The 23,900-nt window shown below is 46.8% G+C and overlaps 1 protein-coding gene and 1 pseudogene across 2 annotated transcripts in view; one reads left to right on the top strand and one right to left on the bottom strand.

The window, feature by feature from the left end:
* Window positions 1-12,122: 12,122 nt before the first annotated feature.
* LOC101276132 (voltage-dependent anion-selective channel protein 3-like) lies at window positions 12,123-16,364 on the bottom strand (annotated as a pseudogene).
* A 565-nt stretch (window positions 16,365-16,929) lies between these two features.
* The window catches only part of CSMD1 (CUB and Sushi multiple domains 1), a 1,746,885-nt gene continuing 1,739,914 nt past the window's right edge, over window positions 16,930-23,900 (top strand). For both annotated transcript variants that reach the window (XM_049704254.1, XM_049704253.1), the window contains exon 1: window positions 16,930-17,540. In XM_049704254.1, the coding sequence (XP_049560211.1) occupies window positions 17,456-17,540 (85 nt within the window). In that variant the 5' untranslated portion in view covers window positions 16,930-17,455. The remainder of the gene's footprint in view (window positions 17,541-23,900) is intronic.

Here is a 23,900-nt window from a genome sequence, read left to right as displayed (position 1 = left end):
AGTCCAGTGGAACACAATTCAAGTGCTTCTTGAATTTGTGTTTCCCAAGCCATGATCCTCAGTTTGGCTCGAATAAAACTCTTTTCTATTCCTGTTAAAAAAATAAAACTTTCATGAGTTTGTGAATGAACAGCCTGTTGGAGAACATACAGCAAAATACTTAACATTTGGGCAAAAGGTAGACAAGCCAAGAGGCAAACATACATTTCTGCAAGCGTAGAAAGAGCACAGCCCACCTCTCTATTAACAGGGAAGAAAGAACCAGACTCAAAATGATTAAAGTAGCATCCTGTGGAGAACAGGTGATAGAAGCTCCCATTTCCAAAAATAAAATAAACCTGGGGAAAGAACAGCCGTTCTCCAAAGAGAAACTGTTCAGTATCCTTCTCAGAGGGGATCTGATATCACAGCACTCGTGAGCTAGGACTCGACGCCAGGTGAGTCCTGTCAAATACAAACAAATCCAGGCTCAGTACAGAGACACCTCATTGAAGAGGTGTTTGTAGTAGGGAGAACTCTCTGACTCCACCGTCTCAAAGGTCTGGTAGAGATGGGCTGCCCTTTCGTAGGGAGGAGTGAACAGCCTAGATATTCCAGGAGTGGGAGGGCAGCAGGGCCTGTGGAGTGATGAGAATGGTTGTTTTTCCCCTAAGGTTACCAATTCCGGGGAGGTGCCTTTTGGGGGGATGACACTGCTCCGTATGCCGATGCTCGGGGTGAGCCCACGTCCAGGGGTAAATGAAAGATTCCTGGCTACAGGGTGTTGATTCAAGTTAGCAGGCATTTTGTCCAGGTTGGTCAGTGGGGACCAACAGTTCTGCTAATCGTTTATAAGACCAAAAATGGGAGTTTGGAGGGTTGCTGTCTGGCCTTGTCATAGGCCAACACGGGGCCCCTTGAGTTCTATCTGAGTCACATGGGGAAGGCAGTTCTCTGCAGTGAGCCCTGTCCTGAAACGCAAAAGTGTCGGGACTTCTTCATGGGTGCGCAGGGCTCAGGAAAGGTCAGCATCTTGTCTCCAAAGCCTGGTCCTCAGTTTCTGCTAGCTGGGATACTTCCCCACACAGCATCCTGCGTTCAGCGATGGGCTCTGTCTAATGGAAGGAGTAGAGGCAGCAAGGAGGGATTAGAGAACACACACAAAGGAATTACCCAGTGATGACTGAGAGACAGTGAGCTTGAGATGGACATCAAAGCCTAGTACACATTGCAAGGAGTGGGGAAAGAATTACATGGAAAGAGCGAAAGAATATGGCATATCTGTAAGTATATGTAAGTGGGCTTTGAGATCAGAGATGCTGCTGTTGGTGGTTTTTTGTTTTTGTTTTTGTTTTTTTCCACCATGTTGGGCCTCTTATTCTTCCTTGGACATGATGTTTTTATGGTGGTTTCTATAGACTGAATATTTGCATCCCCCCTCCTCAAATTCAGATATTGAAGCCCATTCCCCCAATGTGAGGGGATTAGGAGGTATGGTCTTTGGGAGGTGATTGTATCAGGAGGGTGGGCCCTTCCCCCCTCCACTATGGAAGGACACAGCCAGCAAATGGCCCTCTACCAGGAAGGGGGCTCTCACCAGACCCCAAATCTACCAACACCTTGATATTGGACTCCTAGCCTCCAGAACTGTGAGAAATACATTTCCGTTTTTAAGCCAGCCAGTTTATGGTATTTTTGTTATCACAGCCCAAGCAGGCTAAGACAGTGGTGCTATTTCTCTGTATCAGCCATGGGGTCCCCCCCAAAACACACACACACACACACACACACACACACACGCACACGCACACACACACACACACGCACACACACGCACACACACACACACACCTCCCCAGTGGTACAGACACCAGCATAGATCAACCATAGAAGGCCAAAGTGTGATCTGTGACATTTTACCCGGGGTTTCTCCATGCCCTTGGTAAAAACCAAGGAAAGCAATCCTCAGACTACCTGGTTTGTGCTTTGACAGTGTGATATTCCAGGCGGGAGAACTGCTTCCTAATAAAAGTGATGGAAACTCAGTCACTTTGACATTTAAAGCTAGACTGCACCAAGCTCTAGAAATGTGATAAAGAAAATTCTTGTCCTGGCAGGTAAAAGGGGTTAAATCAACACACTCTAAGGGTCCGAGAGAGAAGCAGCAATTCTCTTTGATGTCTCCTGATGCTGTTCCCTTGCTAAAAGAGCCTGTGTTATTTGCGAAAGTTCTGGTTGTTTCATTTTTCCAACACGAATTGAGCATTTTTTAGGGTGATGAACTATACTTCATAACTAGCTTTACTTCTAAACTGAGGAATATCTTTATATCGGGGTTGAATGTTTTGGGGTCAATGGACTGTCTCTTCAGAAAAATGAATGCGCATACATGCAAAAACACTCCCGGGCCTTTTGAGTGGTCACCTGAAGGCGTAGTGCGTGAACCCAGGTTGATGTCCTTTTCTCTATAATATTTAAAATCTGGAGTTTACTTGCTCATCTGGAAGACTTTCTTAAATGATTAAGATTTTTAATATTCTGAAGGAAGATATTTTATGATGGTGTTTATCAGCGTCTTTCTTTCAATGAGCCATTTTTGCAGAACTGTTGTAACGATTTGAAATCTGCGAAAGTTCAAATCTGCCTTTAGGAAAAATCCTAGTCTAGTCACCAACAGACTGACACGGACTGCAGCTTTGAGCAGGTTGATTCTGCCCTCCAAACCTCATTTCCTTATGTGGAAGATGTCATACCTATAACCAAGGCTACTGTGAGGGCAGCACGGGGTCACGCACACAAATGCAGAGTTCAGGTGCAGGGGACGGTGCCGTGGTAGTCATTGTTGTATACGGCGCTGGATACAATGCTTACTACATCATAAGACTCAAAAGAGGTTTATTGAGTAAATTTGGGAATGTATCTCTCTCGTAATTTTCTTACCTGTAGAATGGAGGGGGTTATACTATTTGATGTCTAGTGATCCCTTCTTATTAGATTTCTTTCTCATTTAAGATAGTAACAGTTTATAGCATTTTACTGTTTATAAACAGGTTTAAATCTATAATCTCCTTGGCTGTCACGATCATGGTCACGTCAGTCACGTTAATCCACACCTCAGTGTTTGCAGTGACAAAGGAATATGAACAATTTCCAAATCTCTTTATTAATACAGTTGGACCAAATCAGTAATAATAACGAATTTTAAACAGACCTTTTAAATTTCAACAATGCTTTCCCGTATGGTATTTATTACAGTCTCAAAGTCACATGGTGGGGTGGGTCAAATAGATGTTACTGGCATAGTTATTATCAGGCTAAAAGAATTCAGACTGAGTAGTATTATGACTGTCCCGAATCCTCACAGCTGACCAGCAGGGACCAGGGACTTGGGCCCAGGCCTCCTCTCTCCACATTCACTTCCTTCCGCTCTCCCCTCCCCTGACACCAGCTCTTCCCAACGGCAGGCTCAGCCCAGTTCCTTCCTCCAAAGTCTCTGCTCAGACAGAAGCCCGAGTGCCCGCTCAGCTGCTGGAGTATTTCCTCAGCCTGACCTACGCTCTTTCCCCACCTGAATTTCTGAAAAACAACAGTCAGGAGAGCATCTTCCTAATAGATGCAGCCTGCAAAGGATTCTTCCCTCCACTAACAAAGAAGCAGTTGGGCATTTGTAACTCAGAGTCCTGAGAAAATGAGTAGGTGTGTGTGGTATCTCTGTCTGTGTGTCCATTTATATTTCCTCCCTGAATCTACCCCATAAGAATTAGGCCTTGATACCTAGTATGAGATAGTCACACGAATGGTCACACCTGTCCTGACTTAAGATGGACTCTTGAAATTTGAAGCGAATTGGGTAGTATAGTCAGTTTCACAACATTGATTCTTCCAATCCAAGAACATGGTATATCTCTCCATCTGTTGGTATTATCTTTAATTTCTTTCTCAGTGTCTTATAGTTTTCTGCATACAGGTCTTTTGTCTCCCTAGATAGGTTCATTCCTAGGTATTTTATTCTTTCTGTTGCAAGGGTAAATGGGAGTATTTCCTTAATTTCTCTTTCAGATTTTTCATCATTAGTGTATAGGAATGCAAGAGATTTCTGTGCATTAATTTTGTATCCTGCAACTTTACCAAGTTCATTGATTAGCTCTAGTAGTTTTCTGGTGGCATCTTTAGGATTCTCTATGTACAGTATCATGTCATCTGCAAACAGTGACAGCTTTACTTCTTCTTTTCCAATTTGTATTCCTTTTATTTCTTTTTCTTCTCTGATGGCTGTGGCTAGGACTTCCAAAACTATGTTGAATAATACTGGTGAAAGTGGACATCCTTGTCTTTTTCCTGATCTTAGAGGAAATGCTTTCAGTTTTTCACCATTAGGAATGATGTTGGCTGTGGGTTTGTCATATATTGCCTTTATTATGTTGAGGTAGGTTCCCTCTATGCCCACTTTCTGGAGAGTTTTTATCATAAATGAGTTTTGAATTTTGTCAAAAGCTTTTTCTGCATCTATTGAGATGATCATATGGTTTTTCTCCTTCAATTTGTTAATATGGTATATCACATTGATTGATTTGCGTATATTGAAGAATCCTTGCATCCCAGGGATAAATCCAACTTGATCATGATGTATGATCCTTTTAATGTGCTGTTGGATTCTGCTTGCTAGTATTTTGTTGAGGATTTTTGCATCTATGTTCGTCAGTGATATTGGTCTGTAATTTTCTATTTTTGTAGTATCTTTGTCTGGTTTTGGTATCAGGGTGATGGTGGCCTCAGAATGAGTTTTGGAGTGTTGCTTCCTCCTCAGTTTTTTAGAAGAGTTTGAGAAGGATGGCTGTTAAGTTTTCTCTAAATGTTTGATAGAATTCACCTGTTAAGGCATCTGGTCCTGGACCTTTGTTTGTTGGAAGATTTTTAATCACAGTTTCAATTTCATTACTTGTGATTGGTCTGTTCATATTTTCTATTTCTTCCTGGTTCAGTCTTGGAAGGTTATACCTTTGTAAGAATTTGTCCATTTCTTCCAGGTTGTCCATTTTATTGGCATAGAGTTGCTTGTAGTAGTCTCTTAGGATGCTTTGTATTTCTACGGTGTCTGTGGTAACTTCTCCTTTTTCATTTCTAATTTTATTGATTTGAGTCCTCTCCCTCTTTTTCTTGATGAGTCTGGCTAATGCGTTATCAATTTTGTTTATCTTCTCAAAGAACCAGCTTTTAGGTTTATTGATCTTTGCTATTGTTTTCTTTGTTTCTGTTTCATTTATTTCTGCTCTGATCTTTATGATTTCTTTCCTTCTGCTAACTTTGGGTTTTGTTTTTCTTCTTTCTCTAGTTCCTTTAGGTGTAACGTTAGATTGTTTTATTGAGATTTTTCTTGTTTTATTGAGATTTTTCTTGTTTCTTGAGGTAGGTTTGTATAGCTATAAACTTCCCTCTTAGAACTGCTTTTGCTACATCCTATTGATTTTGGATCATCGTGTTTTCATTGTCATTTGTCTCTAGGTATTTTTTGATTTCCTCTTTGATCTCTTTGATCCTCTTTGATTTCCTCTTTGATCTCTTGGTTATTTAGTAATGTATTATTTAGCCTCCATGTGTTTGTGTCTTTTACGTTTTTTCCCCTGTAATTTCTCATCTCATAGTGTTGTGGTCAGAAAGGATACTTGATATGATTTCAATTTTCTTAAATTTACTGGGGCTTGATTTGTGACCCATGATGTGATGTATCCTGGAGAATGTTCTGTGTGCACTTGAGAAGAAAGTGTAATCTGCTCTTTTTGGATGGAATGTCCTATAAACATCAATTAAATCTATCTGGCCTATTGTGTCATTTAAAGCTTCTGTTTCCTTATTATCTTCGTTTTGGATGATCTGTCCATTGGTCTAAGTGAGGTGTTAAAGTCTCCCACTATTATGTTACTTTCGATTTCCTCTTTTATAGCTGTTAGGAGTTGCCTTATGTATTGAGGTGCTCCTATGTTGGGTGCATATATATTTATAATTGTTATATCTTCTTGGATTGATCCCTTGATCATGATGTAGTATCCTTCCTTGTCTCTTGTAACATTCTTTATTTTAAAGTCTATTTTATCTGATATGAGTATTGCTACTGCAGCTTTCTTTTGATTTCCATTTTCATGGAATATCTTTTTCCATCCCCTCACTTTCAGTCTGTATGTGTCCCTGGGTCTGAAGTGGGTATCTTGTAGACAGCGTGTATATGGATCTTGTTTTTGTATCCATTCAGCGAGCCTGTATCTTTTGGTTGGAGCATTTAATCCATTCATGTTTAAGGTAATTATCGATATGTATGTTCCTATTACCATTTTCTTAATTGTTTTGGGTTTGTTATTGTAGGTCTTTTCCTTCTCTTGTGTTTCCTGCCTAGAGAAGTTCCTTTAGTATTTGTTGTAAAGCTGGTTTGGTGGTGCTGAATTCTCTTAGCTTTTGCTTGTCTGTAAACCTTTTGATTTCTCCATCGAATCTGAATGAGATCCTTGCTGGGTAGAGTAATCTTGGTTGTGGTTTCTTCCCTTTCATCACTTTAAAAATGTCATGCCACTCCCATCTGGCTTGTAGAGTTTCTGCTGAGAAATCAGCTGTTAACCTTATGGGAGTTCCCTTGTATGTTATTTGTCATTTTTCTCCTGCTGCTTTCAATAGTTTTTCTTTGTCTTTAATTTTTGCCAGTTCGATTACTGTGTGTCTCGGTGTGTTTCTCCTTGGGTTTATCCTGTATGGGACTCTCTGTGCTTCCTGGACTTGGGTGGCTATTTCCTTTCCCATGTTAGGGAAGTTTTCGACTATAATGTCTTCACATATTTTCTCGGGTCCTTTCTCTCTCTCTTCTCCTTCTGGGACCCCTATAATGCAAATGTTATTGTGATTAATGTTGTCCCAGAGGTCACTTAGGCTGTCTTCATTTCTTCTCATTCTTTTTTCTTTATTCTGTTCCGCAGCAGTGAATTCCACCATTCTGTCTTCCAGGTCATTTATCCATTCTTCTGCCTCACTTATTCTGCTATTGATTCCTTCTAGTGTAGTTTTCATTTCAGTTATTGTATTGTTCATCTCTGTTTGTTTGTTCCTTAATTCTTCTAGGTCTTTGTTAAACATTTCTTGCATCTTCTTGATCTTTGCCTCCATTCTTTTTCCGAGGTGCTGGATCATCTTCATTGTCATTTTCTGAATTCTTTTTCTGAAAGGTTGCCTATCTCCACTTCATTTAGTTGTTTTTCTGGGGTTTTATCTTGTTCCTTCATCTGGTACATAATCCTCTGCCTTTTCATCTTGTCTATCTTTCTGTGAATGTGGTTTTTGTTCCACAGGCTGCAGGATTGTAGTTCTTCTTGCTTCTGCTGTCTGCCCTCTCTGAGTGCATTATTGACAAAGTCTGGGGTCTGCCAAGGTGGGTTGCTGCAGCGTCCCAGAGATGGTGGTGGCAGTGATGTCATGGGCAGGCCACTCTGATTCCCATTCACTTAGCATATCACATTTCACATTTTAACACCTTCCCTCTGACCTAGCACAATCTGGGTGACCCTCCTTATAATCAAATGGCCCAGAGTCAGCAAATACAAACTTATATTAGGATGAGCAAACCAGGGTTCATGCTCAAAATTTTTTAAAAAGTCTTCCAACAAAATATAAATTTGTTTGAGAATTCTTTATGTGTATGTGTGTATATATATATATCCCTCCAAGCCTACTCGTGTATTTTTGTCCTCATCTGCAATGCTCTTCATCCTTTAAGCCTATATGTGATTTTCATCTCTCCTTCGGGGTCACTCAAGACCTCGGCATATCAGAGAATCTTCAGTAGCAGCCCTGGGGGCAACAAGTTGTCATGAAACAAACCTGGACCTTATCCTTGAGTTCCATCCTGTCTCTCGTAGTTACTTCTGTGACCCAGGACATGCTAATTCATCTTTCAGAACCTGTGTGTCTGTGTGATCACATACTTGGCAAATAGTAGGCACCTCTCTCTCCTAACTGGGCACAAAGGGGCCTTGCCTCATACCTGTGTGCCTGCATGTGTCAGAAGCTCCACGTAAGTTATGTTACTGCTATTTCTGTTAATATTGCCAGCAGTCTCCTCCTGTTTGGGGTCTGACTGCAGCACTGCTCCCCATTTAAAAGCGGTTACACAAGAATTGACTGTTTTGCAGTCATCCCAAGGACGATGACTATTGCTTTTTAAAGAAGCTTTTCCAAAGGAAAGATTTTGTATCTACAGTTTCAGGAAATATTTTAGACGATCTTATTTCAATCAATAAGAAAGAAAGGACAATCCTTCAGGGAAGAGACTATCAAGCTATATTTAAACTCAAAGGCAAAGCTAAAAAGAATAGAGAGGAAGGGAGATAACATTGCATTTTTTTCCCAAATTCCAATTTAGTATTCTCTGTATATGGTCTCAGTCACACCTCACAGCAGTCTTACGAGTCAAAAAATTGATACTCTTTTAGGTACTGGGCAATTGGTGCATTTGGGTAAATACACAAGGCCACACAGCTAGGGAATGGGAGAATTAAGACATTACCTTGGGTTTGTGAGAATCCATGTTTTCCCCACACCAAGAATTTCTCCACACACAGAGTGTGACAAGAGCAGACTGACAGATGGCCAGACGGGAGAAACAGGGCTTGCAAGGTAACCAACTATGGCAGTCTGATCCAACCTTGACCTTGGGATGCCCTCCAGGGCATGTTTCTTTGCCTTTACTCTTGTACTTTGCCCAATGTACTGTTCTCTGAGGGATCTTGCTTTCTCAATAAAAGGTCACATTGTCAGTACATTACAGGAGTTGATGGTCACAACTCAAAACTACTAGGAGTATCTTCAACTCATAGGGTGTCTGGAACATCGAAAGCCCTCCAAGACCCAAAGGACAAGAATCTATTCATGTTATTTCAGACATACTGATGGGGCAAAGAGATCTGGAGACTTGACATGTATGATATATAGGTGATCCCATAATTTGCCCATCATTAAGTTTAGTTGAGAGAGAAACGGGCAAGGAAGGGAGGAAAGAATCCATTGGTAGTTGGAGAAAACAAGATGCACAGATTTCTGAGCTGTCTGTCTCTCCTACCTGAGAAGTCCACGCAGCCCTTCCTGTCTCCCCAGCCCCCGATCCTCTACACACCAGACTGAGATCCCTCTGCTGAATTAGACTGTTCACAACGTCTTTGATGGGGAAGAGGAAGAAGACCACGCAAAGGTCATGTGTGTTCTGGCACCTTTACCCTCATCCTAGGACCCTTTCTTTAACACGTGAAATCTGGCAGAATGAAGAGGGGATGGTAAACCAACACCATGTCTACCATCACAGTGACAGAATGACAAGCCACCAGTGTCCACATGCCCATCTCAGGTGGAATTATGTCTCTTCTCCATGTGGTTTCCAACGGAGACAAGGAAATCAGTTGTATGTTTTCTCAGTATAAGGAAATTATCAAGTGGGATCAAGGCAGCACCATTAAGATGGAATGGACGCCACACGTGGATGATGTCACCGCCTCCTCTGCTATCTGAATCTAAGACAACTGTGGGCTAAAGGATGACTTTTGGTTTTGTGATCCCTGTGCAGTTCACTGACTTTCTGTGAAGAAAATATAAAAAAATCAGAATAGTTTCAGTTTACAGATTGTAATAGGGAAGAACCTTTTGTATTCTATTACAAGTTAATCACTAAAGGGATGTTGCCTGTAAGCTTAAGTTATACATTACTGGCCCGTCTCTGGGAACCCTGCTTTCCAGGTTATGAGCGTTTAGCTAAAATACCTTTGTTTAGCTCCCAGGAAACATCCTGACCAGGCCCATCTGTGGATGACTGCAGGGAAGAAGAAATGAACACATCCCCTCTGGAGGCTGACGGGAACCAGGAAGTGCTGACTTTACTCCTGCCCCTTTTAGTATAAAAGGAACCTGAAATCAACTCAGGCAAGATGGTTCTTTGGGACGCGAGTCCACCATCTTCTCCGTCTGCCGGCTTTGTGGATAAAGTCGCCATTCCTGGCCCCAGCAACTCCTCTCTCGATTATTGGCCTGTGTGTAGCAAGCAGTATGAGCTTGGACTCTCTAATAAGATGAGGACAAATGCAATGATTTATGTCAGAAGTCGCTGTGGAAATGGTGTGTGTCTGCGTGTGTGAGGTGGTGGGGGGTGTGTGTGGCAGGGGTTTTTATTTATTGTGTCCAGAACAACTCATTGAACCTAAACAGAGACATATAAACACATGTCACCTTAGAGTCAACTGAAGAACAGGAAAGTACTGAATGTGAGGCATATAAGAAAGGAAGGAACCAGAGAACTTTAGAAGTAGCATAATACACATTAGCCGGGACTCTGTGTTTTGCAGGTAAGAAAGCAGTCTCGGAAGTGAAGTGGCTCTTCCGAAAGCATCAAGCTTGAGACACTTTTGACCTTAGTTTGTCCAGAAAGTTAGTTCCATTGGAGAATGGTTACCACTGGAAGTCCTGAGAAAAAGCCATGGATCGATCTCATGTTCTTGTGGTCACTGAAGCTAGATAAGCATTTCTTTGTGTTTTTATGATAATATTTAGCCTGGAGGTACATTTGAGTCTCTCCTCATGGATCTAATGCCTCAGTATTAGATGGAAGCTGATGGCTATTAAAAGCATCTCTGCCCCAGGTTTGCTCTAGTGCAAGAGGGAATCATTGTCAATGAACATTCATAACGTCACTTCACCTGGTTCCGGACCAAGTTTTCCCAGCTTGCTGGTGTTGTACAAGCCTTGGGCAAGAGCCAGGTGTGAGGCAGGCAGCCTTTCGAGTGGATCTTAAAAGTCATAGTCAATAAAACCTGGGGCTTCCCCCACGTGGAATCCTGCTGGGTTCACCTTGCGACAACCTGGGAGAGGTTGACTGAAAGTGTTTCTTTTTTCCTACCAAAATCCAGTTTGCCACTCCTAAAATATGGATCCGAACAGATGGGGAAGCCTGTCTCTAGCTGGGTGTCTTCTCTCCCCCTTCAGAGACTGAAGGGATAGAAAAGGAAATCATATTTTTGAGAATTTGTTATACATCAGCCACTGTGCCTATATTGTTGCTTTTTCTAAGTCTATTGGGTAAATAGCATTTTCCATATTTTCAGATGAGCAAACTTATACGTAAATTAGGGTTTTTTAGGGAAAAAGTTCCCTTGCTCAGAGAGCAGCAGATATAGGATTCAAAGCCAGTCCTTTTGACCCAAAGTCAACCCCCGTACCAGTGGTTCTCTAAGAATGTTCTTGGCATGCACGCATCATCTAAAAACTTGGTGGGAAGGTAAATTCTTGGGCCCCATCCCAGACAGGCTGCATCACAAGCTCTGGGTTTGGGCGTCAGCACTGTGCACCCCAGCAAGCCTTCCATGTCATTCCCATACACAATGAAGACTGCAGTCTGCACCCCTTTCACTTAGCTACCCATTTGTGAAAGGAGACATTGGCCAATTTTCTCCTTCCCAGCACGGTTCCCCTCCAGACTCAGATTTATTTGACACTTGTTAATTTCCTGCATCCTAATGCTTCTCCTCTGCCTTCAAAGAAGTCATTAACAGAAGGGGGAGTACTCCCTGTGTGTGCGCTCCCCGTGTGTGTGCGCTCCCCGTGTGTGTGTGTGTGCTCCCCGTGTGTGTGTGCTCCCCGGGTGTGAGTGCGCGCACGCACACACAGTTAAAAGTGTTACTTTATTAGAAAAACAGGGAAAAGTGTTCAGCTTATTTATTTTATTTATTTAATGTTCCAAATGTGATGGGTTTATTTTATTTTACTCTGATTCAAAACCAAAGATTCCACTACTGCACAGAAACCAATATGTTACAAGGTCATGAAAAAGTGTTTTGGGACATGCAGGATGTGATGGACAACTGGAGGGTCGGGTCGGGTCATCTCCTTTGTAACATGACACTACACCTTCGCTGAGCAACACATTGAAAATAACACTGCGGAACTGAACTGAAATGTGGCACAAACATGACAACTTCTGGGCATGCCTTCAAGCACACCTCCCTTAGGCTGGACTCAATATCTAGGCTTCAGTGTGGGGAGGATTAGAATTCTTTGGAAGAAGAAAAGGTTCACACCTTTGAAATTTCACAGAAGAATTTTAAGGCCAAAACATAGTGGGTTCATTTCTCTTCACCTCCAGGGACAAAGCTGATGATTTATTCAAAACCACATTAAGCTTCTAGCTCATATCCCAGCCCGACCTTGTGCCCTCCTGCACTGAAGTTCTTTCCATAGATGAGAGCTGACAGGGTCAGTTTCACTCCTGGTCGAAGGGTCTGAGTGTAACCCAGTCCAATCAGCCTGGCATTATTCACTTTAGCAGATAGAGAAGTTCTACAATCCAGCTTGTACTTAGCAGAGATGCCGAAACAGGTGTTGTTCCTGCCAGCCGTCCACGCGAGGTTTATTGATGTTTCGGTCTTCTTGTTCACCTTCTGGTAGATCGCCCCTCCAGATTCAGTGCTATCGCTCACGTGAGTGTGCAGCTGGAAGTCTGCAGGCTTGTAACCCAGGGCAAAATTATTCTGTGACAGTTTGGATTTGGCTGTGTTAAAACTCGTCTGATAGCCAGCAAACCATGGCCAACACAGCCCAGCCATAGATGGTTGGTCCAGAAAAATCTGTCAACAAAGGATATGGATTTGGTATGGTTAAAATAGATCTGAGAACCAAGTTACATGGTGGAGTGGAATTTTCTACTTCTGGTCATGCTTACAGTGATACAGGGAAAGTATCAGGCAACCTAGAGACCAAATACAAGATTTGTAACTATGGACTGACCTTCACCCAAAAGTGGGACACGGACAATACTCTTGGGACAGAAATCTCTTTGGAGAATAAGTTGGCTGAAGGGTTGAAACTGACTCTTGATACCATATTTGTACCGAACACAGGAAAGAAGAGTGGGAAATTAAAGGCCTCCTATAAACGGCATTGTTTCAGTCTTGGCAGTAATGTTGATATAGATTTTTCTGGACCAACCAGCTTATTTATTTTAAGCCAGTCCATGAGAATAGTTTTAAGAGTCAAAATTTACATGAATAAATAGTTGCAAAGAGTCACAGAATCTTCTTGTTTTAATGCAAATGGTCTGTCTTGGAGAGTGTCCCCATCATGCCTGTATTCTGATGTTACTGGGTGGAGTGCTCTCTAGATGCCTGGCTCTGTTCCTTTATAAATTAACCACAGGTGTACCAGGAGTATGGAGACCAGTGTAGGGAAGAAGCCTGGAGTCCAGGTGTGTAAGCTCCTCAGTGTGGGGAGGGGCAGCAGGAAGGGATTTTAAATGTTGATGAGCAAAACAGTGACAAAGTCGATGGTAACAGATTGTAAGTTACCATCAGGTCCTTAGTAAGACCTGACCTCCTACAAATGTTCATTTCTCAAAGCTGCCACTTCCTTATCATTGGGGGGGGGGTGATAAAAACAATTCATAATAGAAATAAGATTCTGTATAAAAGGCTTTTGCAAACAATGAGTGATCATCCTGACCTCTGCTCCTTTTTTTTTTTTTTTTTTTTTTTGCGGTACGCGGGCCTCTTACCGCTGTGGCCTCTCCCGTTGCGGAGCACAGGCTCCGGACGCGCAGGCTCAGCGGCCATGGCTCACGGGCCCAGCCACTCCGCAGCATGTGGGATCTTCCCAGACCGCGGCAGGAACCCGCGTCCCCTGCATCAGCAGGCGGACTCTCAACCACTGCGCCACCAGGGAAGCCCTGACCTCTGCTCTTATTCCTTGCCCTCGTCCCTCCCATCCCTCTTGCTCTCCGAAGACAGGCATTCCATCTAGGGAAACCTGAATTGTATGGTCCTCATTCTTACCCCTCCATGAAGAAAAGAATTTCCCCAGTGTCCTAGTCACCATCAGTTTTGGTACATGACATTAAATAAGTCAAAAGATGTCCCGTTTAGCAATCACTGCCATGTACTGCCTTCTCTGATATTTCCATCCGTGTGCCGCGTTTCTAGCGAATTAGCATTCTCATGTGTGCAAAGTTTTTCATTTCTATCTCAAGTACCCTGTTCATATAGTCTGTCCCCTCCTCAGACACATTCACTTAAAATAAAACCACTCTCCCTCATCGGTTACAGCAGTTCTCACATGTTTATGTTGTCAACTTTCCAAGTCTTACTGTAGTTGTTACTTGAGGTTGGGGGTGTCTTTTTCTTTCCCAGTATGTCAGACCCTCCTTGCCTTTGATTCCACTACTCACCTCTCATCCCTGGGTGCCAATTATATTTCTCATGCTGCTCAGACAGACTCCCGAGGCTATGGACAGCAATGTGCCTAGGATGGAAAATGGAGAAAAAAAATAATTAAAAAAACCCAGCGCCCAAGTTCAGTGTTCCAGGCACCGCAGGCCAACACAGAGAAGCGGTCACAGAGCTGTCTGGTATGAATTCCCTACAGTAACTTACTTCCTCTAATCCCATTTGGTTTATACTGCTCTAAATATCTGACATTAGAGTTGTGATACAAATCAAGGCTTTCACAGTCACTTAAAAATCAAAAGGGGAAAAAGCCTCTAGGAACCTAATAATAGGCTTCATCTACAGGCTGATTACGTGACGGGTGCAAGAGCGTTCTGGAGGGGCATTCAAACCCCAAGTAGGGAACCTCAGATGAGATAAGAGAGATAAGCCCAAGGGGACCATGGATTTCTCTGCAAAACCCTAACAAGAAAAGCTTGACACTAGGTGGCAGCAGTGCCCCATGCTTGCCTTCCAAATTAAAGCGGCTTTGAGATCGGTGGGTGTTTATTATTATTAACACACAGATACAACCATACTGCAAAATCAGCCCATCTTATTTGACAGCAATCTCCCACCCTCTTCATACTTAGGATCAGAAATCGGGCATGGATCGTTGTAACTCTCTGATATGTGATCTGGCCAAAGAAAAGACCCCAAGTAAATCACAGCAGAAATGGGTAGTTACTGGTATGGGCATCATTATTTCTCAAAGAATGGGAATCGGATAGATGTTCTGCACCCCAGAGAAAGGAGGTGGCACTAAAGACTTCAAGCAGAGCCCAAGGAAGGCGACCCTCAGCCTGTAGCCTGAGTCGGTCCCAGTTAAGTATAAGGGTGTTCGGCTGCACAGGTGACATTCAGCGTTGCTGATGAGGATGCTAATAAAGTCCGAGGCATCCATGAGTCCTAGCCCAGGGTGGTTAGATTTTGGAAACGTTTTTTAATGGCAGAAATCCTTGGTGACACGAGTCATTAGGAAGAGCAGTGCAAAGACGAGACACCGTTTCTCAGGAAGTCAGCTCTTTAGTTCTCCAAAGAGATCAATTGTTTTTCTGATGAGCAGCTCGAAATGAACTACTGGAGCACTTCATGGGTCTTAAAAAGTGTTTTTGTTCAGTTGCTGAGTTACAGGTACCATCTGGGTTCTGATTTAAGATCCCAGAAGGGGTGACCCTCGTTTCTACATGCCTAGTTCAGCCTAAAGAATTTGGGTTCCACTGTGAATTCCCCAGTGATTGAGCCATTCTGTCTTCTGTTCTCCCCCCAGGGATGACTGGGGCAAAATAGGACTCAGCAAGTGGAAAACCCGGGTCGTATCCGGGGCTGCAACTTTCTGAGAAGCAAATTTGCCCCTCCTCTTTAGGTGCTCATCTGTCTATGAGGGAGGAGAGTTTTGACGGAGGGTCCAGTTTTTCCTGGTAGGCTGTAAGGAGGCCGAGCCTACCATGCTTCGGTGCTGAAATTTCAAGATTGTAGCCCTTCATTTCCTGGATTCCCCATTGCATTTCTGTGTATCCCAGTGACCGCTGGGACAAGGGGAACCTAAGAAAAAGAAGGCAGGGGTCTAAAACATTATGAATTGGTCAACCTATTTAATCTTGCAGACAAAATGCAGGTGGAGTGGAGCTCATGACCCGTTGCCAACAGTGGGCCCGTCACTCCACCAAAATCACCCAGTGATGTGAGGAATGCAGCGTTTAGGACCGCTGGTGTTCTGGAATGCTTCTGGACACAGAATATAATCCTCTCTTCCTAAGGTGTGGGGTTTCCCTGTTCTGGTTCCTCAAATCCTGTAATGGAATTATCTAACCCTTTTTGGTCAAAACGATGAATCCTTCAAATGACCCTTTGTAGGAAGACTGGCATTCACCTTTGGTTTCTCTTTTTCTATGAACCTTCCCCTAAAATGCCTTACCTTACACATGCGCCCCAGATTGCTCGGACACCTCCTCTAGGAGTTGGGTGAAATCTGGGCCATTCTATCAACCACCAGGTTCTCTCTCTGCTCCGTTTATCTTTTCGCAGATTCAGAAAAGCAGCTCTCTTTTCTCAAGTCCCTACCTGACCCATTCTGTTTTGTATAGGGTTGCACCTGAAGGTGTGCCAGCGCGCCATCTCTCATCACCAGACCCCACTGTCAATTCTAGACACCCTTCCTAATTTTGAATTTATTCTGAACGTAGGTTTGTGCGTGATTAACCCCAAGTCAGGACATCGGAAAAGCTTTGTAGCTCCTTGCCAGTCGTCATCTTGCCAAAAATGATCTCGAAATAAAGTAAATCGATGTTTATTTTCCTCCCTTGGAGTTAGAGCCTTGGTGGCTCTCTTTCCCACTGGGTTTCTTTCCCAAGTTACGACGCAGGGGGCTTCTCTCCGGGCAGGCACGAAGAGAGATGGGCAGACGGAGGCCAGCCCCTGCCCTCGCAGCCGCCCCTTCTGGGTCTCGGAGTCGCCCGGTGGCGTGGCATCTCGCGGGTGTGTGGCGCGCGTGTCCCCCGCGCGAGCGCTCAAGTCTCCTTCCCCATCTTGCGCACGGCGGCGCCGGAGGCCGAGGAGAGCGCGGCGCGGCGCGGCGCTGGGAGCCCGGGGCCCGAGGCCGGGCTCTGTCTGGGATGGCGCCGTCCCAGCCTCCTTCCCCTCTCCGTGGGTAGGGATGGTTGAGTCCGGCCGCCACGGCAGCGGCTCCTTGTGCAGCTAGCAGCCTGTCTTCTGCGCTCTCCGCCTCCCCTCCCTAGACTGGCTCTCCTCCCCTCGCGCCCCCTCCCCCCCCGCCCCCCCGTCCCTCCCGCAGCTCCCACTCGCTGGCTGGCTCTCCAGCTGCCTCCGCTCCGGGTCTCTCCCGGCTGCGCGCGCTCCTCTCCCCGCCTCGCCGCCTCCCGCAGCCTCGCCGCCTTGGTGCCTTCCTGCCCGGCTCGGCGGGCGCTAGTCCCCGGCCCCGGCCCGGCAGCCCCTTGTCGGCGCTCGGAGCAGCGCAGCCCTGCCTGCAGTGGTTCGGGACCCGATGCTATGAGAGCGAAGCCAGCCGGGCGCCCAGACCTGCGGGAGGCGTCGGATGCGCGGCCGGTCTGGGGACCGGGATCTCTCCCTCGCTCGCCTTGCCCTCTGGTGATTCTCTGGCTCTGTCCGTAGCCCTGCCGTGCCTCGGAGGAGACGGGCGCATCCGAGAAGAGCCATCGGTGTCGTGCGCGTGTGGAATATCTGCAGACATGACTGCGTGGAGGAAATCCAAGTCGTTGCTGGCGCCGCTGGCGCTGCTGGCGCTGTGCGCGGGGCTCCTCACCGCAGCCAAGGGTAAGGCGGGCTCGCCGGTTGCCGGGGGAGATGGGGGAACCCTCCGAGGCCCCGTTTGCGAACCAGGGGCCCGTTTGGAGGAGGGCAGGGTACCGAGTGGCCGGCCTCCGCCGGTGGCTCTCCGTGGCAGACGCCCGGGGATCGCGATGCAGGGAGCCAGCTTCCATCGCCTTCTGCCCGCCCTCGTCGCCCGCGCCCCACCCCCGCCTCTCCTTCCCCCTGACTTGGGCCGAAACGAAATGTCTCTCCTTTCTCGGCGCTGGGGGCTGTTAGGGAGAAAGGAGCCAAACCCGAGTTGGGCTGAAACCGCGCCGCGGCGGGTGGTGGTGTCTCCTCGGCGATGTGGGCACAGCGGGTCCGGGTGGCTCGATGGTTCCCGGGACGTTCTCCCCGGACCCGGAGCGGCTGGGAAAGTGGCCCGGGCCGAGCGGGCCCGGCAAGTTCTGGCTCTCTCGGGGTCCAGGTGCCACGGGCGAAGCGGCCTGCAGACCGGGCACCGCGCACCCTTCCTCCCTCTCCCTCCCACGTCCACGGCCAGGCCGCCCCCTCCTTCCTCTCCCCGCACTTTGCTCCCTGCAAGTTGGAAGGACCCGGCGAGGTGCGTGGAGAGAGCAGGGGGACCTGGACGGGGTTCAGCTCCGGAGACAGTCGCCTGCTCACAGGGTTCTTCCCCGCTGCCACCCCCGGTCAGGGGAAGGAGTGTCCCCGGGTCGCTCCTCGGCTTGGAGCTCCGTGAACTTGGTGTTCTCCTTGAAACGAGTTTGGGAATGTTTTCCGCCAACTAGCCTACGGGCTGCAACCTCGGGGCTGGCAGCAGCTCCTGCACTTGTCTGTTCTCTGGGAAAGAAAACAAGGTCCCTCTTGATTCAGAGAGAGGGAGAGAGAGACAGAGAAGAGAGAGAGGGGGGATATAGATTGATCTTCACATTGCAAAGTACCTGCCCCCATTTCCTCATTTTAGCCTCCTTGGATACTCGCCCCACGCTTGATCCATCAGCACACACCGTCCCACTCCTGAAAATACCTATATCTATATATTTTTTTTTTCCGTTTTAAAGGATGGAGTCAAATCATGTTTTTGTTTGTTTTTTAATGGTTATTTGCTCTTTCCCATGTAAAACTCCCCTTTCCTCTCTAGATTCTTCCATCTTCTTTTCCTCCCATTTTCTATTCCTTCAGTGTTCCAGATTCAGGGGTGATTGACAAGGCGAAGGAGGACTGTCTCTGGTGCCGTAGGAAAACTCCAGATGGGCCCGGCCTGGGGCGAGATGGAGCGACGGCAGATTAGGCGTCCCCGCGCGGTGGCTCCTCTCCGAAAGCACTGGGGTGTCACAAAGGGGTGTCTGTGGGAATGCGCCCCACGATCCCAGGGAGCGCAAACGCAGGGTTAGTTGCTGGAGCTCAGGGTTGCTCGGGACTGGGGAGCTTCCCAAAGACGCCGACCCTCCGCCCACCTGCCCGGCTTGGTCCAGCCGCCCCGCCTGGGGCGCCGCTGCTGGAGCCTCCGCGGAGGCACGGCCAGCCGAGCCGGGCGGGCGGGCAGCGGCCTCCGGGCGCGCTGGATTGGCTGGGCACAGAGGGCGAAGCAGGAAGAGTCGAGGGCGAAGAGGGCTGTCCCTGGCAGGTGTATGTCTGGGTGTCGGGGGTCCCACCAAGCCCCTGCGCGGAGAGGAAACACCTGCTACACAACTCTGCACAACTTCCCGCTTCTCTCCCCAGCGCTCCGAGCCCAGCTGGGCCCCGGCCGCCTCCCGGCCTCGGCAGGCAGCTCAGCCTCTGAGCGCACTCTCGGTTCCCCGCGGTTCCGCGCGCTCTGAGCGCCCTTCCCCTGCAATTCGCAGGGGTTGCTGCGCCGAGGAGGCGACGGGTCTGCCGGGGCTGCTTAATAATCCGCACACTTGTGTGCCGGGCGGATGCCGCCGCCGCCGCCGCCGCCGCCGCCGCCGCGCGGGTGGGCCGGGCCTCTGGGCTCGGGCGGGGACGGGGCCGGGGGCTGCCCTGGCCGATCCCGGGTCAACCCGGCAAGGGGCGCAAAGTCCTGGGCTCCCTGGATGGGCAGCCGCACGGAAGACAGAGCCTCCTGCGCGCTGGGGGTCCTAGGTGCCGGCTGTAGAAGCCAAGAAGTGGAACCCAGGGTCCCCTGGCGTGCGCGGTGCGAGAGTAGGGTGTGTGTGTGTGTGTGTGTGTGTGTGTGTGTGTGTGTGTGTGTGTGTGTGTGTCTGTGCGTGTGTGTGTCTGTGCGTGTTTGCGCGTGGAGCGGCCGCGCTCACTGCGCTGTTGCTTGGTGGAGGCTGCGGTGGCTGCGCGTAGCCCCCCATCACCCCCGGGGGGTCCGGGGCCGCGTCGCCTCTGCGCCCGCGGGGTCAAGTGGGCGCGCAGGTGGCCGCGTGGGAGCGGGATGCGGGCAGGAGGCTGGGGACGCCAGCGCCGGCGTGGCCCTGCGAGCGGTCTGGCGGCTGGGGGGCGGTGGGGGGCGGTCGCAGTCCCCTTGGTGAGCGAGCCCGGGTGGCCAAGGTCGGGCCTCTGCTGGGGGGCGCCCGGGCCGCAGGCGCGCGGGAAGGCTTCCCTGACGAGGAGCGGGGAGCGCTGGGGGCAGCGCCAGCCGCCGCCGCGGGAGCCGAGCCGAGCGCGCCCAGGTGGCGGCTCCCGCGGCGGCGCAGGCGGGCGGAGAGTTCTGCTGCGTGGGGCGGAATTCGTGACCTGTTTGCGAGTCGTGAGAGGCTGGAGGCGGCTGCGGTCGCGGTCATCAGAACTCGGTACCTTCAGTACCCGGGTTGTCAGCTGTAGTTGATTGTGCTTTCAGCCGGGGGTACCCGGGATTCCCTTGTGATTCTCTTTTTCTTTTTGATTACTAACGCTATTGTAAAGGTTGAGTCTCAAGTGTACATACCTCTTTAAAAGCAGCACACTTGCAGGGACCACGGGAGAGGGAAGAAGGCTTGAAAGCCTCTACAGTAGTCATCTAGTAAATAGGTGGAATAATTCATTCCGTGAGCACTGAGATTTGCGCCCTTTATCTGGGGCTGATCTACTGGCTGTTTGGACAGAGTTTGCTTCTCAGTTGTGTTTTGCCAGTTTGTGCAGCAAGGAGAATGCAGCTATTTGCAGGCATTATTCAGAAAGTGTACTAAAAAGAGGCACATATAATAGTAGCCCTGTGGGTCTCACCGTAGGAAGTCTGGTAGAGAAAGGTGGAGTGTTTCTCAAAATCCCCGATTCTGAAATTCACCAACCCACCCAGCAAAGAGATTTAAGTATGCGTTGCCCAAACTTCCACAGAAACCCTACAAGGGGGGGGGGGGAGGTGGAGGGGGGAGGAGGGAGGGAGGGGGTGGAGAGAGGAGGGAGGGAGGGGGTGGAGAGAGAGAGAGGTGTTTCCCAAACCTGCCTACTTCTGTGTGAGTTACCTCAATTCTCATCACCAGGAAGGATGCTAAGACCTTTCGTTTGCTGGCCAGGATCCTTATGGCTGGGCCACTGCACACACATGTATATATATACTCTCTCCTGGGGGAGACAGGAACTCCTGTGGATAAGTGGCTTTCAGGGGCAACCCCTGATCACTAAAAAGGCAGGCCATCTAAAAGGAAGTTACCGTTTCTGCATTCATGATCTGCTTAGCAAATCACATTTATTTTTTATTGAGTTGTCGAAGGATTCTGGGTTTTTTGTTTGTTTTTTGTTTTCCAGTTTATAACTCTTCAGCCCAGAGCTCTAGAGCTTCTGGAGCACCTATATAATTCTCCTTTAGGGACTTTAAGTCCTTGAAAAGGTAAGCAAAGGAGAGACTTTCTTCCTCAGTGACAGGTTTTATAAACTTGACTAGTAGGACAGTGAGGTCTCATTAAACTAGTCCCAGGGAGCCAATAGCAGGTGGTAAGTGGTAGTAGAATTCCCTCCGGTCTCAAGAATCTCTGCAAACACAGGCCTTGAAAGGAAAGGGAATCACTGTTTTGATATTGGCTTTCAGCTGGCCAATCCTGCTTGATGAGAAGAAGGCCAGGACTACAGTTGAAAGTTCGTACAGGCAGAAACAGCTCCTCCTGGGGGCAATGCTTCCTTAGTCTCCAGTTTATTGTCTCAAACAAACACCAACAGGGCTTTGAAAATGTCAAGAAAATGGTTCTGCTTCCTTTAAGAAACAGATAAACAAAGGCTCCGTGGCCGGTTAGCGCTCATTGCAGAGGAAATAGCAAATCCAGTGTAGACATTTCTAAGCTGTCAAAATGCAAACGGCATATTAAATACTCTGTGCTCTACTGAATTCTAAGTGGGCCTCTTTCTGCTGAGCTCACAGTGAAAATAAGCCACTAGGACTTGCATACGTGCAATTTAAACTTCACATTCCCTTTAGCCTTTTCTGTTTCTCTGGTGAGGTTCATTTCTCTCTGGAATTAAGAAGTTGATTGGGTACTCCTTGCATAGAGTAGATGACAAAGCTATGTTGTCTTTTAATTTTATTTGTTTAGCTAATACATCAGAAGAAGACATCTGAGTTAAAGGTGTAGATACTGTACAGCCTACGTCCTCGGGTTGCCTGGTCGTATTTAAAAGCCTGTTGGTCCCCGTGCCACTGGAGTAGGAAGCTGGATTACTGGACCAGTAGTGGTAACTGATAGAATCAAACCAGTTTCACTCTGCAGTCAGGCCACCATGGAGACCAGACGCGGCTAATGTTTGAAACAGGAGAACTGGCGTGGATCTGCCATCTGGGGCAAAGAAATTGACACTTAGGCTGGGCTGAAAATAACTGATCCTAAAGGAAATCGACCCCTTGAGCTTGTCTTCAGTTGCATGGCCACTGGGCTTCGCTCACTGGGTGTCCATTTCAGAACCACCTATGAGTATGAAAATCAGATAATCGTATTTGGGTATTTGCCTAAGTGCAAGGAAATAAGTCTCTTGTACAGTGATGTTAAGATGACCTTAAATGACCTTTGACTAATTAATCTGTCCATATGTAGGGTGGAATTTAGGCCCTGGTATGCAAGTGCATAAGTACCAGAATTAAAATTCCCATTATAGAAAAAAAGAGTAGAAGAAAATTTTTTCATTGAAGTGGTTAAAACTGACTGGTTGTAGCAGCTTTTTATGGAAATAACGCACACTGTGTGGTCCTCCTACCCCCACAGACCAACCTCTTTGGATGCAGAGTATGACACCCTTTTTTCTTTTCTTTTCAGTTTTGAATTTAGCTGCCATTTCCTTAAACCGTTTATACCAACCTCTAGCTGGGCGGAGAGGAAATGCCCTCAGTGCTCTAGGGAGGCCGCACGGTCTGTCTTTAGTCTTGAGTACCTTTGTTCTAGGTGGAGGGGATTTCATCATCGCTAGGCACACCATCTCATTTAGCAAAACCTCCTTCTGCATATGCTGGAAACATTCTACTTGGGAATAACATCACAACAAATTAACTTGATTTACAGTCACTGTTACTTTGACCCACTATATGTCTCTCTTGCTAAAACTTCTTTGGTGAATGAAAAACATGCAGGTGTGGACATGTATTAAAAATAACTACTGTATCTTTTATGCTTCTAATACATATTGCAATTTATTGGTTGAAATCCTCCTGCTTTATCTTGCACTAGTTTTAGCTCAGGGAAAGCTATAAAAGGGAAAGGGATATTTCACAATTATCATTCTTTGCAAATATCAGTAGAATAAAAGTGATACCTCCATCTTATGCTTATAATCTTAATGTGATTTTGCCCCATTGTCTGGAAAGCAGGAAGTCATGAATAATGCTTTGTGATTTAAAAATTATCCTTGTTACTAACATGAGATCAAGGGAGATAGAGGCATGAAAGAATCTCGTTGGTACTACTACTTCCCAGTTTTTTTCACAAATGAGTCACTTTTAGGATTTTATTACAACCCGAGATTTAAATTACATAAAATATTACCCTGATTCTAAGCACCTTTATTCATTTATTTTCGGGTTGTGTGTGTTTTGGAGGGTCTTCACCTCAGTAAGATCCAAGAAAACCTCATGTGGCATGTAGATATTATTAATGTAAATCCAACTGTCTGCCTGATTTATCCAGATAATTTTAAGCCACATGAGTCCCAGTGGAATCAGAGCAGCTTTTGAGGACATCAAGCATTTCTCCAATGTATGTTTTGGGTACTCAACATGTTACCTTTATCGTAGTAGATGTTGGCATTGTGGCCTTGATGTCGAGTTTTTGAATAATCCTTTGCAAACTTTGTGTGCAGAATAATCACTTGAGGCCTTGTTTAAATGCAAATCCCAAGGATTCTCCCTCCAGTGTAGTAGTTTTGGGTGGTGTCAGAGATCTATCTTTCTATCTATTTAATCTATCTATCTATCTGTCTATCTCGACCTCCCTTTCAATA

The sequence above is a fragment of the Orcinus orca genome, chromosome 21 (assembly GCF_937001465.1).
Source record: "Orcinus orca chromosome 21, mOrcOrc1.1, whole genome shotgun sequence".
NCBI lineage: Eukaryota > Metazoa > Chordata > Mammalia > Artiodactyla > Delphinidae > Orcinus > Orcinus orca.
This window is presented reverse-complemented; position numbering and strand designations above follow the sequence as displayed.